Below are 16,203 nucleotides of genomic sequence, written 5' to 3' on the forward strand. Positions count from 1 at the left end.
TCTACAACAGACCCAAGGACCAGTGCCACTCACTATGGGATTGTGGGTTTTCACTGTTTCACTGACTAGTGAAACTCAAGACAGCAATTAATATTATTCCTGTCTTCACACGTAACAAATTTTCATGAAACTAACTGATGAACAGAAGCATTCTCTGATATAATTCAGCAACAAATGCATGGGTCATAGTTTGGTTCAGAATTCCATGTAATACAACAAGGTTATTTCATGACTTATATTGATAAAACAGTAGAAACAAGATCATGTGCAATCTTCTATCTTAATTCTATGAATGTATTAATGTGTATATACATATCTGACTCACAGTTTGGGCACCAATATAATATATTTTTTTCAAATGTCCCTTATTTAAAGAAGTGCAAGTCTTTCATCTTCAATATATATATATATATATATATATATATATGAATGTGTATGTACAGACACAAACACACACAAATAGAATAAATTAAATATATATATATATACATATATATATATATACATATACATATACATATATATATATATATATATATATATATATATATATATACATAAATAATTAAAAAATAAATAAAAGCCATTTCTCTTTTGCGAGAGAAGTATCCAAATAAATCCCCACATCTTAACATAAAAAAAACTCATTTAATTCAGCCATCACTCCTATCTCAGTGCCTTGGAAATTAATGGAGGTATGCCAAGGTTGATGATGTCACCATAGTTGTTCAACATGTAAATGAATGGATAGGTAGGAGAGGTAAATGTGAGAGTGCTGGGTGGGGGGTTTGGACTTGATAGATGAGAGTGAAAGAAAATAAAGAGGTGAAACAGCTGAAATAAGATGAGAAAGCTGAAAGTATAAGTGGGCAAAAGTAAGGTGATGATACGTATAAGAAAAGGTGACAATGGTGTTTTGGATACAAGTTGGAAGGGTGAAAGGCTGGAGGAAATGGAGCGTTTTAAGTATTTGGGATCGCATGTGGCAGCGGGTGGGGGAGTGGAGGCAGAAATGAATCACAACGCAAAGTTAGCAAGTAAAGGTGTATGGTATACTGGGGGCAAGAGGAACGTCTAATGGACATGGGAAAGAGAATACAAAAGACAGAAGCATATGAGGACTGGTTATAGCTGGTTGAAGAAATGATATGAACCAAAGGGATATTTTTCTTGTCTGCTTCATAGAATTTTTCAATTTGATGAGGATAGGGGAGGGGAGGGGGTCACAATATACTGAAGTACCTTAGTTGGGGGAACCCAGCTCTGGTTGGTGTAGTGAGGTACATCCATGTGGTGCTGAGATGGGAGGGGCAATGAATGGGTGTCTAATAGGTATGGAACTGGTGTGGGGCAGATGGATGCTTTTGACTTGACAACCCCTCTTACAATGGGGGAAAAGACCTTTGATATGTACATATATGTACATTCACTCCATGTACATTTTCTTGTTATTCTATCCATTATGCAATCATTTGTTAACAAGATACATACAACTATTTTGGGTTAAATTCTTGAATTCTTGTGGAACAACTATAACTGGTACAAAAAAAAAAAATAATAAATAAATAAATAAATAAATAACATAGCAACCATGAACTGCTGAAAAAGGTAGTCAGGAATTGAAATATGAATAGTAAAATAGCTTGGATCATGCCTCATTAATACCTTTCACTGCAGAAAAGATAAGTACAACTGTAAGTTTCAATGGAATGTACAAGTGCCAATAATATGAGTATGGAATGTGAAAAACTATTCTTTTATGCTTATTTATCATTTGCTTCTGGCCCAGGGCAATGGGTGAGATACAGAGATGACCCGTCATCCACGAGGAGCCAAGATGAGAGGGAGGGAGTGAAGGGTGGTGGATGGGAGTGGAATGGGTGAAAATGAAATGGGTGGGAGTGGAATGCTTTTTGACTTTGGCTACCTCCCTGGTACGGGAGAAAGAGCCCTTGGAGTATGTATCTTTTATGGAAAGAAAATACCTCATACTGAAAGCATAATAGGTAGGCAATAAAACTTTTATAATAGTTCATCCACTTACTAAACTACAAATAACAATTAAAAAAATATATACAAATAAAAAAAATAAAAAAAATAATCATCATCTCTGATCTGAATTATGCATAGAGATCATAAACATAAATCTTAACAAAATTTAGAATGCAAAGGCGGTACCTCTTTATAAGAGAGAAAAATTACGCTAAAATTATATACTCACATCTATGGATATCTAAACAACTAATCTGTTAATAGCTTCATAGGTAACATGCAGAATATTAAAAAATATATCCTTACCCATCAAATATACAATATACATTGCAATAAATTATGCTGACTCACATTAAAATGTACTCACCGTCATAAATTACATTGAATTAGAATATATTCATCTTACTGAGGTATCAAAAATAGCAATGGTAATTGTTGCCTTGAGCTGACTGGAACCTCACAGCTCAAAAGTGGCTGGTGAGTCCTCAAACCCTCTCATTGATCTCTAGGAAGAATCATTGGACTGTTGTCTGTTGTTTTCGTGTAAACGTTTCATCATTAGTCAATAAGGGTAACTACGAGTGATGGTCTTACAAGATGGACATCAACAAAGGATTACCTAATATAAGAATGAAGGAGTGTGTAAGAGACCATATGGCCTATTCTAGGCAGTTTCATGTCCCTTTCCACCTGTTTTCCCTATCCATAAAGTTATCTTATCTTCTCCTAAAACAACTAATTCTTTCAGCACTCACTACATGGTTACTAAGTCTGTTAATGGTGACCTGTTGCTTACTCTCATTGATCTATGCTCTAATCCATTCAAACACTTTTCCTCCTGTGCCATGAGCCTTAACTTTATCATGAGCCTTAACTTTATTCAGTAGTCTCAGGTGGGGCACCTTGTTGAACGTTTTACTAAATTTAAGACATACAACATCTTAACTATAATTGTTATCTGCCACCTTGCAGACATTATTATAAAAGGATAAAAGATTGGTTACCCATGACCTACCCTTGCAGAACCCATCAACTCCCTCATCTCCATCTGGAGAGCATGCATTTGGTCTCAGGATCAGGCCTAAAACCTCCATCAACTTCAATTCTTTTTCTTCCATCATTTCATACCAGGTGAGCTGACTGCCCACTCCTCCTATTACTAAAGATGGTGACAAAAAACAGTCCCACCCAAAGACAAAACAGACAATGGCCCAAACTTTCTTTCCAGAGTGTCTGAGGACTACTGTCAGCCACTAAGCTGTGGATTTCCAGTCAGTGAGACTCGAGGGAATAATTGTTGCCATGGCTACCCTTATAGAAAGGTGCGTTCACACTAACAATACTTCATGGTCATAGAATATTTTCTTAGACAATTTTCAGCTCTCCAACCAGGGGTTGCTTCTTTCTGAAAAGGCAAAAAAATAAAAAAAAAATTAGTATGAAGACAAGAAAGAAGAAGAAAAAATTTTCTGTTGCCAGACCAATTTTGTGCCAGTAGTGTTTTAGTTTGTCTATTTTGGGAGCGATCCCCTTGCTGGATTGACTTTTCAGGGTTTGATGGATATTTTTTTCCCCGTGGGATCAATCTTTCCTAACTTTAGATATGTTAGAGAGGAGAGAGTTGGGTCTGTAAGATGTTCTCTAGCAATTTATTTGATTTCAGGATGGGAATTATGTGTACCCTCTTTACCATATTGTTGTGATGCCACTGTGCACCAGAAATGACTAGATATCTGTCTGGGATTATATAACTAAAGGACTCAGATGCTTTGGGTGTAGTTTGATATCTTGAACAGGTTTCCTGTGTCCAAGTTTTTCAGTTTCTTGGTGGCACTTTCTGCATCTGCTGGAAAAGTGTGGATATTGATGATCTACACTTTCAAATAGTGTCACTGTCATGAGCAATGGAGGAGGAATGGACACTACCCCCTCCCCAATGTTCAGCAGCCCTGAGCAGGAACCATCCACCATTCCACTTGTTGCAAGCATTCATCAGACCTCCCATTGTGTCAAATCACTAAACAACATCCATGAAATAATTACACATACATACATACATATACCAAGGCTTTTTCCCCCTTATAAGGGAGGTAGCCAAAAAGAAAAAAGAAAAAAATCATTCCCACCCATTCCATCCCTAAATACAATCCACACCCCTCCACCCTCCCTCTTATCTGAGCACCTCCAGGATGACGGGTCATCCCTGCACCTTGTCCACTGCCCTGGGTCAGAGGCAGTGTCACAAGGCACAGCACTTCCACAGCAAGGCCGCTTCATTAAATCGGTGACCCCCTCTCTCCTTCCCCCCATGCAGAAAAGGAGAAGACGGGGAGAAATTCCTTCGGGCTGCGTCAAATTTTGCTCACACACACTACCTCACCCCCCACCCATTCCACCTCATGTATCACAACATCATCCACATACAACCATCCTCCATTCACCCATCTTCTGTCCTATCCCGTCCTTCAACAGACATTCCCCTCTTCCCCAAAGCCCCCTTCACCCCATCCATCCACCTCATCCTAGGACGTCCCCTCATGTTCACTCCCTCCACATCTGCCTTCCATACTTCTTTTACTAGTCTTTCTTCACTCATTCTTTCCATGTGTCCAAACCATCCTAATACTCTTTCATCAACCCTATCTCCCAACTCCCTTTCCACCCCTGTTCTCCTCCTCACCTCCTCATTTCTCACTCTATCTAGCCTAGTAACCCCCATCATACTTCTCAGACACTTCATCTCAAACACATCAACTCCTCCTCTCTTCCTCTCTTATGTTCTATGTTTCTGCCCCATACAGTGCTGTTGGCACAATCACTCCTTCATACAGTCTCCTCTTAGCATTCATTCCCAAATGTCTATTTCTCATTACACTTTTGAATCCACCAAGGCATTTACTCGCTTCTCTCAATCTACATTCTACCTCCACCTTCACTCCACCTTTTCCTGCCACATTTGCACCCAAATATCTAAAACTATCCACTTCCTTCAGTTGCTTTCCCTTAATGTTCACTTCCAGTCTGCTGCCACTTTCACCCCTTTTACATCTCATCACTTTGCTTTTACCCATATTTATCTTTAGTTTTCTACTTTTGCACACTCTCCCAAACTCTGTCACCAACTTCCTTAATCCCTCCTCCAATCCTGCCACAAGCACAGTGTCGTCCACAAACAACAGCTGGCTCACCTCCCACTTTTCTCCATTTTCTTTAACCATCTCCAATCCCTGACCCACCACCCTTGCATTTACCTCTCGCACCACCCCATCCATGTATAAGTTGAACAGCCAGGCAGACATAATGCATCCTTGACGAAGTCCCACCTTTACCTCAAACCACTCACTCTCTCCATTTCTAATCCTGACACATGCTCTACTACTCTCGTAAAAACTCTTGACAGCTTCTAGAAGCTTTCCTCCTATTCCGTATATCTGCAAAACCTCCCACAGTGCCTTCCTGTCTACCCTGTCATAAGCCTTTTCCAGATCCATAAAAGCCCAAAAAACATCCTTCCCCTTTCCTATAGCTTTCTCATCTGTCTTATCACAAAAATCTGATCTACATAACCTCTACCCGTCCTAAATCCACACTGTTCCTCACCAATTACTCCCTCTGTTCCTCTCCTAATCCTCTCAATCAAGATCCTCCCATAAGCCTTCCCAACTACACTTAACAAGCTAATCCCTTTGAAACTACTACACTCACACTTGTCCCCTTTTCCCTTGTAAAGTGGAACTATACAGGCACTCCTCCAGTCCTCTGGCACTACCCTCTCTCCAGCAAACATTAAATAACCTCACCAGCCAGTCCACCATCACTGTACCTCCTTTTTTTTTTTAGACATTCTGCATGTCATCCATCCAGACCAGGTGCCTTACCTGCTTTCATCATCTTAACAACTGCCTTCACTTCATCCTTCCTTATTTCTCCTCCATTATCCTCACTCATCACGGTCATTTTCTTAGCAATTCCCAATGCAACTATCTTTCCCTCCCTATCCTCCTTCACATTTAGCAACTGTGATGAGTGAGGATAATACATGTATGTATATCCTCACTCGTCACGGTCATTTTCTTAGCAATTCCCACTGCAACTATCTTTCCCTCCCTATCCTCCTTCACATTTAGCAACTCCCTAAAATATTCTGCCCATCTTCCCCTTACTGCCTTCTCTTCCATTATCATCTCTCCATCTGCACCTTTTACCTTTTCTTCTCTACTTGATTCACCTCCTCTTCCTCTCTTAATTTCTTTCCAAAACATCTTTTTATTACTTTCAAAATTTTCTGTCATACCCTTACCCCATTTCACATCTGCTCTCCTCTTTGCCTCCTTTACCTTGTGCTTTACTTCTCTTTTCTTTTCTTTGTATCTCTCATATGACTCCCTCATCCTATTTTGTAACCAATCTGTGAAAGCTTGCTTCTTCTCTTCTACAACCTTCTTTGTTTCCTCATCCCACCATTCACTACCCTTTCTTCTATTTCCTCCTGTCCTTCTTGTTCCACACACCATCTTCGCACACTTTGTGACTCCCTCCTTGAACCATCCCCATTCCTCCTCCACTCCTAGCTCTACTCTATCCTTCACTCCCTCCCACTCCTCTCTCAGCTTCTTCTTGTACTCCTTCTCCTTTTCCTTTTCATTTAAAGAGTTCACTCTACAGTGGCCGCGAAAAGTTTGGGCGCAAAATTATAGGCGCCCCAACTTTCCCCTAAACTCAAAACATGCGAAAAATACAACTTTCCACCCAAACTTTTCGCTATTTTTCAATGCTAGTGTTTGTACCCGTATTTAGCTGAGACAATACATACTATTTGGCAACTCTGTTTAGGCGCACTCGATGTCACATGGAGTCAGTTTCTAAACATCTCTCACGGAGAGTAGTCTTTTTTTTGCGGTGGTCTCTGTTTGTGTCTTGATATCTCCGTAATGGGAAGTGGTAAAGAGCTGGAAAGAGACACAGTTGTTACAATCATAACCCTCTTTAAGGAGGGTTATAAGTGTAAAGCTATTGCTACTAGTGTAGGAATTGGAGTGCGTCAAGTGCAAAAGTGGACCAAGAAATTTCGAGACGAAGGAAGTGACATCATTCCTACTCAAAAGCATCGCTCTGGTCGGCCAAGGAAGACATCAAATCGTACTTCTACGGTTCTAACTGCCTCCTAATAACCGTAGGAGGCAGTTAGAACCGTAGAAGTACGATTTGATATCTTCCTTGGCCGACCAGAGCGATGCTTTTGAGTAGGAATGATGTCACTTCCTACGTCTCGAAAATCTTGGTCCACTTTTGCACTTGACGCACTCCAATTCCCACACGAGTAGCAATATCTTTACACTTATAACCCTCCTTATAGAGGGTTATGATTGTAACAACTGTGTCTCTTTCCAGCTCTTTACCACTTCCCATTACGGAGATATCAAGGCACAAAAACAGAGACCACCGCAAAAAAAAGACTACTCTCCGTGAGAGATGTTTAGAAACTGACTCCATGTGACATCGAGTGCGCCTAAACAGAGTTGCCAAATAGTGTGTATTGTCTCGGCTAAATACGGGTACAAACGCTAGCATTGAAAAATAGCGAAAAGTTTGGGTGGAAAGTTGTATTTTTCGCATGTTTTGAGTTTAGGGGAAAGTTGGGGCGCCTATAATTTTGTGCCCAAACTTTTCGCGGCCACTGTAAGCACCTCCCTACCTTTTGTCCTTTTCCTCTTTCTCCATCTATCCTCCACTCTCAACTTACCTTCCACCAAAAAATGATCTGATATTCCCCCACTCTCTCCCCTTAGTACATGTACATCCTTAACTCTTCCTACTATACTCCTGGTTACCACTACATAGTCCATTAACCCCTTCCATACGGTGCCGCACACGTAGGCGTCATGAGGAGCAAGTGGATTCGCGATGCTGCCATATCGGCGTCTTGATTATATTTATTGTAGTCGCCCCTGTGTTTTTACATTCTCCTAAATACGTCCTCAATCCCATTCTCTGTGGTTTTCAAAATTCGCAGGTGAAAGAGAGAACGATCGATATAAGCGATGACTATATTTTATGATGCGAGTATTATTACGACACGTCGTACGGCTGGTATTGGCTGCTGCCCGCGAGATTTAAGTCCGTACTGAAGTGGTTAATGCTCTACCACCCATCCATCCACCACCCTCTCCCATGTGTACTTATGCTTGACTTTCTTCCAAAACACTATATTTGCTATCATCAACTCTCTTTCTAGACACATCTCCACCATCAACTTTCTACTACGTTTCTTTCCTGGAACTCCACATTTCCCAACCACTCCATCAATTGGATCATTTCCTACCCTAACATTAAGGTCTCCCAGTACTACTACATTGATGTTTCTCCCAAATCCCTCTATGCACTCACTTAAATCTACCCAAAAAGCCTCCCTTTCTTCTACACTCTTCTCACTACCAGGCCTATATGCACTTACAAAAACTCACATCTCCTTTCCCAGTTTCACCTTCATCCACATTATCTTTGAGGAAACCTCCTTCCACTCCACTACACGTTTAACCTATCTCTTCATTTACTAGTATAGCCACCCCTTCTCTCCCTCGCCCTCTCTTCACTCCTGAAAACCTCCCAATTACACTCCCAAACTTACACTTGCCCTTCCCTCTCAACTTAGTTTCACTCAAAGCTAACACATCCATCTTTCTTCTCACAAACATACTACCTATCTCTTCCCTTTTACTCTCGTCTGTACCACATCCACGGACATTAAAAGACCCAAACTTTAGGGTGCTGGTTGCAAAACTCCTAGACCCTCTTATGCATTTACTTTTTTTTAGGAATGTCCCCTGTGGGACTAAAGGGAGAAGGATGCCTAGTCCCAATCCCTGTCCTTTTTTCTCACCTCTTACGATCCAAGTGGAAATACTTGGTGGCAGTAATCTTTTGCCCCCACCATTGGGTAGATAGGCAAAAAAGGAAATGAAATTCAGAGAAATTGTACAGGACAGTAAAAAGAGGTTGAAGGACAGCATAACGGAGGGACAGTTGTAGTATAAAAGTGTCATCATTTCTCTATGAACAGAGTTTTCCTCTATCATAGATAAAATGATGTGTGGCTCTGGTCCGTAGGGGCGCCCCATATAGACCCTATAGTATCAACTGCATGCTACTTTGCCACAATAACATGCAGCCAATACCCCAGATGGGGAGGAAATAATTGCACACTTAAGAAAAATATTCTGTCCTCCAGTGAATGTGCTGTGCCTTCCTTCATTATTTCTGAACTGGGCAGGAGACAGGGATGACCCTTCATCCACAAGAAGCTAAGATGAGAGGGAAACAAATGGATGATGGATGGGAGTGGGATGAATGGGGGTGCATGCCTTGGTTGGATACCTCCTTCATCAAGAGGGATGAATCCTTGGCTGTATAGATAAAAGAAAAATACCAACAAAACCACATACTTGTCACTTTGAGATGGTTCATTCCATGGCTGAATGTCCGAGGACATGAAGATCTGGAAGACAGTGCAAGCGATGGCATATACACCAGCAGCCAGAAGGAACACTTGCCGCCATCTACTCAGAGTTTGCTGAAACACAAGTGACAGGTCATCAATATGTAGTCCACCAACAGGCTAAGGGTTACTTTAATCACCCATAACTGCATAACATCATGCTTTATTATTTTGCTCCGTTTATTCACAAAATTTTATTCAGCTGAGGATTTTTTAGTTGCCACTATTTCATTTAGCTCCGAGGCTGACTCCAAAGGAATCTTGATTTATCAAAAATTTTGTTTTGTCTAGAATCCAATCCTTCAACTAAATGGAATCGATAAATGTAAGTTGAAATGAAATTCATAACCTTTTTGAGGGATTCATCTGTTCAGTGTATGGGGGGATGCTGATTGAGTTGATTAGAAGGGGAACAGAGGGAGCAAATGGGGAAGAGCAGATTGGGTTTAAGAGAAGAGAAGGGTCCACAAATCAAATTTGTGTAGCAAGGCAGATGTGTGAGAAGTTTTTGGCAAGAGCCAAGGACATCTTTTGGGTTTTATAAATTTAAAGAAGGCATTGGACAAGGTTAACAGAAACTCATTACAGGACATGTTGTAGATGTAATGGGATAGGGAGAAGTCTGTTGAAGGCAGTCAGAAGTTATTACACGAGTAGTAGAGCTTATAGGGCTTACACATACCCTATAAGCTCTGCTACTCATGTGATAACTTTTGACTGCCTTCAACAGACTTCCCCCTATCCCATTACATCTACAACATGCCCCATAATGAGTTTCTATTAACCTTGTCCAATGCCTTCTCTACATTTATAAAACAAAAAAGACATCCTTACCTCTTGCCAAAAATGGGTGGGAATGGTTTTTATGCCTTTGTTTTTTGGCTACCTCCCTTGTAAGTACGAAAAAGCCTTTGGTATATGTATGTAGCAGAGCTTATGAGAGGGTAGGAAATGAGTGGGGTGGTACAGGAGGTAAACACCCAGGTGATGGGAAGGGGTTTGGAGCTGAAGTGAGAGTGGAAGGAAGTGGGAGGTGAACCAGATGTCATCTGGTTGTAGTTGAGTTGGTGGAAAGACTGGAGTAGTTAGTGGTGGAGTTGGAGAGGGTATGGGAGAGACGAAAACTGAAAGTAAATGTGGGCATAAGTAAGGTGATAAGATGTATGAGGGGAGAGGGTGGAAGTGAGTTGTTGATTTTAAAAGGAAGCAGAGTTCTAAGTACTTAGGGTCACATGTGGATGACAGTTCACCGTTGATGAAGGATGAACCTTCATCCACGAGGAGCTAAGATGAGATAGAAACAAGACTGGTGGAAGGGAGTGGAATAAGTGGGAGTAGGTGCTTTCCTTTACCTTGGCTACCTCCCTTATAATGGAGAAGCCCTTGGTATATATAGAGATAGATTGATAGGGTTACATGTAACAAGGAATGGAGAAGTAGGGGTAGGGGCAAGTAAGAGAAACAAGTAAATGCTATGGCTACCCTCTTTATGTGAGCCTAAAGCCTACATACATGTATGTAATGCCAGACATACAATTCTTAAATGGTTTAAGAAAGAAGAAAAAAGACAGAAGTGAAAGAGGAGATGTCTATATCTTTGCTGCGGGGGTTGTTACCATACTGAAGAGAGTAATCCACTTCACACCTTACCTGGTTATTGATGATAAGTCCTGTGACTATGGGTGCAAGGAATCCAGGAATAGTAGCAAGTGTATTTGATATTCCTGTTAAGGTTCCAGCAAAGTTAGGAGCCAAATCCTGTAGATAACAAATTACAATCTCATTACAAAACCAAATTTACCCATCATTTCAAGGTCACTGTTTGAACAACTAAAATCAAATTGAGATTTTTTTTTTTTTTTTTTTGTAGGTGATAAGTAGCTGCCAACAAGTCAATCAAAAGAAATGTCATGTGAGGACGGAGTGTTTATTTGTACAACAATCCACGTGTTACAGATTTAACAAGCATACAATAAATGTGTAACAAATTAAATGTTGTACTAATAAAGGCTTTACCCTCACTTTTTTTTTTTTTTTTTGGGGGGGGGGGGGGGGGGGGTTAAGCTCTGAAATAGTACCAACATAGAGCTAACCTGTACCAGACATCAGAAGCCTGGAATGCCATCGCCATACTGAAAACACTATCCTAAGTACAAGAAAAAAACATTTATGTGTGGGGATAAATTTAGTGATCAGTATGATGTTACATGTTTAGGGAACAAAGGCTTCTAGGACAAACTCCTGTGATGGAAGGTCAATACTCAACAAACTCTAATCCAAAACAAATACACACATACAATTGTCTATGTTTACAGTGGCCACTAGCAATGAAAATAATTTCTCAGACTTCCTTTGCAGAAATGTATGCATATACCAATACTGTATTATCTTGGTATGACTAGGTTAAGGCAGTGTAAGACACGGTGTTTGGTATCTTCTGTGTGATAGTTTCGTGTTGGAACTATCTTAGTACTATATGGTGACCTGAACATTGTTGTGCTAATGTGGTTCTGGCTTATCTTGGAATGGATTTTTCTACAGAGCTCATGCTTCCAATTCTCTCATATCTATCTCCAAATACATTTTGCTTTCTAAATTTTCTGGCTTATCATACATACATATATAAGGGCTTTTTCCTCTTTGTAAGGGAGGTAGCTAAAGTCATAAATCCACTCCCACCCATTTCATCCCCACATACTCCACCCTTATTCACCATCCCTCCCTGGCTTATATGTGGAATTATGCATTTTGACTTTGGCTACCTCCCTTGCACAGGGGAAAAAACCCTTGGCATACGTGTGTTCTCCCTTTGAATTTCCCATTCCTAGAATATTATAATAATTTCCTACAGAAATACAAGATTATCTTACCTGAAATGAACACATATAACCACTATAAACAGCTCCAGACATCCCTATAGTTACTGTGATGATGGCAACTGCCAGATATGGATTGCAGCCTACACTAGACATCCATATCAATGCCAGCATAGGTATATAGTGACCTGAAGAACAAACAACAAAATTTAATAATAACAATTTAATAATAACAATTTAATAATAACAATTTAATAATAACAATAACAATAATAATAATAATAATAATAATAAATATTTGTCTCAAGTTTCAATGGTTAGGCCCCTCCTCCCCCCATATCAAGCTTTGCCTGCATTAGATTTACACTGGGATAGTTTGGACACATGGAAAGAATGAGTGGGGAAAGATTAGTAAAAAAGGTGTGGAAGGCAGAGGTGGGTGGAATGAACTTGAAGGGACAACTGAGGATGAGATGGATGGATAGGGTTAAAGGGATGTTGAGCAGGAGGGGAATGTCTGTTGAGTAAGGAAGGGAGAAGGCAGGAGATATGGGTGAGTGGAGATTGGCTGTGTATACATGATACTGTGATGCAAGGGAGTGGGGGATGGGGGGTTAAGGAGTGGTTATGTGTGAATGATATTTTGAAATAGCCTGAATGGATTTCTTGGTCTTCTATTTTTCTTAATGAGGGGTGGGGGGGGGGTCGCTGATTAAGTAAAGCAGCCTGGCTGTGGATGTGCTGTGTCTTGCTGCACTGCTTCTGGCCCAGGGCAGTGGGTAGGATACAGGGATGACCCATCATCCATGAGAAGCTAAGATGAGAGGGAGGTAGGGGTGATGGATGCGAGTGGAATGGGTGTATGTTTTTTGACTTGGCTACCTCCCTGGTAAGGGGGATATAGATTTACATACATATACCAAAAGGCCCTCTCCCCCGTATAAGGATTGGTTCCCTTTAACATTGCAAACTCCCCCCTATCAGGATAGGATGATGCCCTTTAGAGAGTACTTTGTAGCATGGAATCTAATGAACCATACCCTTGGTCCAACTCGCTAAGGGTAGAGGATCTAATCAAGGCATACATCCACTCTTCACCCATCCCATACCCTTGTGTTGTCCCTTCTATCTTAGCTCCTTGAAGATAAAGGGTTATCTCTGTCCCATGCCCACTGCTTGGGTCAGAAGCAATGCAGCAAGACAGCAGTCCTATGGAATTAATATTTTAGGGAATTGAGGAACATCCCAACAAACCTGAGTCATGCCATACATTTTTTATTATTTGAGAATAACCCCCACTCAGAAAATAATGTTGGCCACTTTTTAACTTTTGCTCTCCCTCTGTTCTCCTTAACCTTTTTGATACGAGTAAAATTCTCATGGGCAGCATTGGCTACCAGATGCAAGATGATTTGATGATGCATTACAATACTTGCATTATGGAATATATATTTACATCTGTATTACTAATTCTCTTTCACTCTGACTATCAATAACCACAGAAGACACAATCAAGCCAGTTCACAAAATACGGGGGTCACTCAGCTACAACTACAAAATAAATATAATAAAAATGCTGATGCTGGCATCCTTGTATACTAACTCTGGCTTCATGATGCATATGTAAGTCTCATTGTATGGAAAGAGTTAAATCTCTCTCTACTAATTCTAAGACTCTGCCTCTTCAGTTTAATATTGTGTCAAATGATAAAGGTGCTGGTTATTGTCAAATAAATATTTAATTTTGTCTGAAATCCCACAGCCCAACTGAGGCTGGCAACAGTTCTTCAGCCCTCCCATACTTTTCTCTGGAAAGAAGTTTAGGCCAATGTGCCTGTGTTGTATGTGTGTGTGACTATTTCTAAGTCACATACCCTTCCCAAACTGTCACCAACTGCCTTAGACCTTTCTCTGACCCAGCCATGATATTTAAGAATCTTTTCTAAATCTTCTTGTAGCAATTTGCAATCCTCTTCATTCTTTGCTACTTCTGTAATCTTGGTGCTCTTATGCTCAACCAATCAATCCTCTGGTTCTTCTTGCAGAAGACCCACGTTGTTGCTGTGTCACTGATATATACTAAGAACACTACAGTGCCAGTACTAGACTCTGTGGTACCTCACATGTCACTTTAACCACTTCAGTACAACTCAAATTCTCGCACACAGCATTGATTGCCATACATAATTTACATCACACTTTTCGCATTATAAAATATAAAGTCACTGCTGTATTACTTGTTCTCTTTTACTCTAAGTAATAATAAGCGCAGAAAACGTGGTCAAACCAGTTCACAGAGTCCAGGGGTAATTCATGTACAACTACAAAAATTTATATATAATCAAGATACCAATGCCAGCATCCTTGTGTACCCACTTGTGCCTCATGATGCCTATGTAGGCATCATTGTACCAAAGTGGTTAACCTAATATCACCACCACACAACTTAGGTTAAAAGCAATGCAACCTGGCAAACCATTCTACAGCAACACCTGACAGCTAGAGATTCCTTAGCCCCATCACCATATGGTAGTAAACTAGCTCCAGTTGTTGGGTTCTGCTATGGAAGAGCTGTGCTTTGCTGCACTGCTTCAAATCTAACAAGTGTGGCAAGGGAAAAATCTACCCTTAACCCGCAGTTCTGAGAAAGATAAAAGTCCTTCAATATTGGTAACTCATCATCCACAAGGAGCTTAAGATAATGGTGTAAATAAATGGGTGTTGGATGGGTGAAAGGTGGGTGCATGTCTTGGTGGACTAACTCCTTATAAGGAGGAAGAGGCCTTTTGGTATATAGATAAATCATTACACATTAATGATACCCATGTATGGCCTTGCCATATGTACTTACCTATAGCCATTGATAATTTTCGAATTTGCCCTAAAGTTAAAACTTTATTCATCAACATTTTGTCCATAAATGAGGAAATGAACAAGCTGAAGGTCCACATCAACAAGTATGGGATTGCCGACACAATTCCATTCTGAAATATTTGGAAAATTGTAATTCATATAGCATATCTTCTATACATACAGAAGAAAAAAGGAACAAATAACTACAAAATCCATGAATCTACACCTTAATCTATTCATCTACTTTAATCTCTAACTACCCTTTTGGTAAAGTTATTTGAAATTAACTAAAGCTGATAAATATACACAGAGAAATCTTGAATCATTTTTTTCTATTTTTGCCATTCCTCCTTTCCACTGCCTCCTTTGAATCTATCCTTCACTTCTCCTGAATCTCTACCTCTTCATTTTCCTACACTCATGTGGTGGGGGTATAATAATGCTACCAATATGTTCCTTTGCATGTCACAGAAGGCAACTACATGGGATGGAGTGAGGGGACTATGAACTTCCTTTTCTGTAAGTTTCTTCCATAAAGATCCTGGGCAAAAGAAAGTCTGGGAAGACTAAGCATTCAACATTACTTGCAGTTAAAGACATAACAAAATATGTTAACTAACACATATATAAATGTACACAAGATCCCCCACCCTCCTCAACAAGGTAGTATACCTGACATATTTGGACTGAAAACTAAGGGAAAAGGGTCTTTTGGTATATATGGAAATGTATATAAACATAAGGTACATCATTTCAACTTACACTTTTGATATCAAAGTGTTGAATATTCTTCAGGTAGGTAGGCAACTCTGTGAGGAGACAATAGAAGCCCCAGTTATTACCAACATGGACAACAAAGAGACTCAAGGCAGGTGGTGATGTGAAGATGGCTCTCCAAGGCACAGGCAGGGCCTACAAGAGATTGCATAAAAACATTAATATATAAAAGAACAGAGTTTATGTTGTGAGAAGACAGTCTAAGGAAGGAGACAACACTGATTTGGGTGGTGAGTGGAAGAAACTTTAGTTTTGGAGGTTGCTCTGAAT

At 40.1% G+C, this 16,203-nt stretch overlaps 1 protein-coding gene across 12 annotated transcripts in view; it reads right to left on the minus strand.

The window, feature by feature from the left end:
- Positions 1 to 559: 559 nt before the first annotated feature.
- LOC143028607 (sialin-like) overlaps positions 560 to 16,203 on the minus strand; it is a 43,618-nt gene continuing 27,974 nt past the window's right edge. For all 12 annotated transcript variants that reach the window (XM_076190965.1, XM_076190958.1, XM_076190967.1 and 9 more), the window contains 6 exons: positions 15,919 to 16,068; positions 15,155 to 15,287; positions 12,358 to 12,491; positions 11,138 to 11,245; positions 9,435 to 9,562; positions 560 to 3,397 (listed from right to left, as the gene is read on the minus strand). In XM_076190965.1, the coding sequence (XP_076047080.1) occupies positions 3,358 to 3,397; positions 9,435 to 9,562; positions 11,138 to 11,245; positions 12,358 to 12,491; positions 15,155 to 15,287; positions 15,919 to 16,068 (693 nt within the window). In that variant the 3' untranslated portion in view covers positions 560 to 3,357. The remainder of the gene's footprint in view (positions 3,398 to 9,434; positions 9,563 to 11,137; positions 11,246 to 12,357; positions 12,492 to 15,154; positions 15,288 to 15,918; positions 16,069 to 16,203) is intronic.

The sequence above is a fragment of the Oratosquilla oratoria genome, chromosome 9 (genome assembly GCF_046742065.1).
Source record: "Oratosquilla oratoria isolate Oo_2021 chromosome 9, ASM4674206v1, whole genome shotgun sequence".
Lineage (NCBI taxonomy): Eukaryota > Metazoa > Arthropoda > Malacostraca > Stomatopoda > Squillidae > Oratosquilla > Oratosquilla oratoria.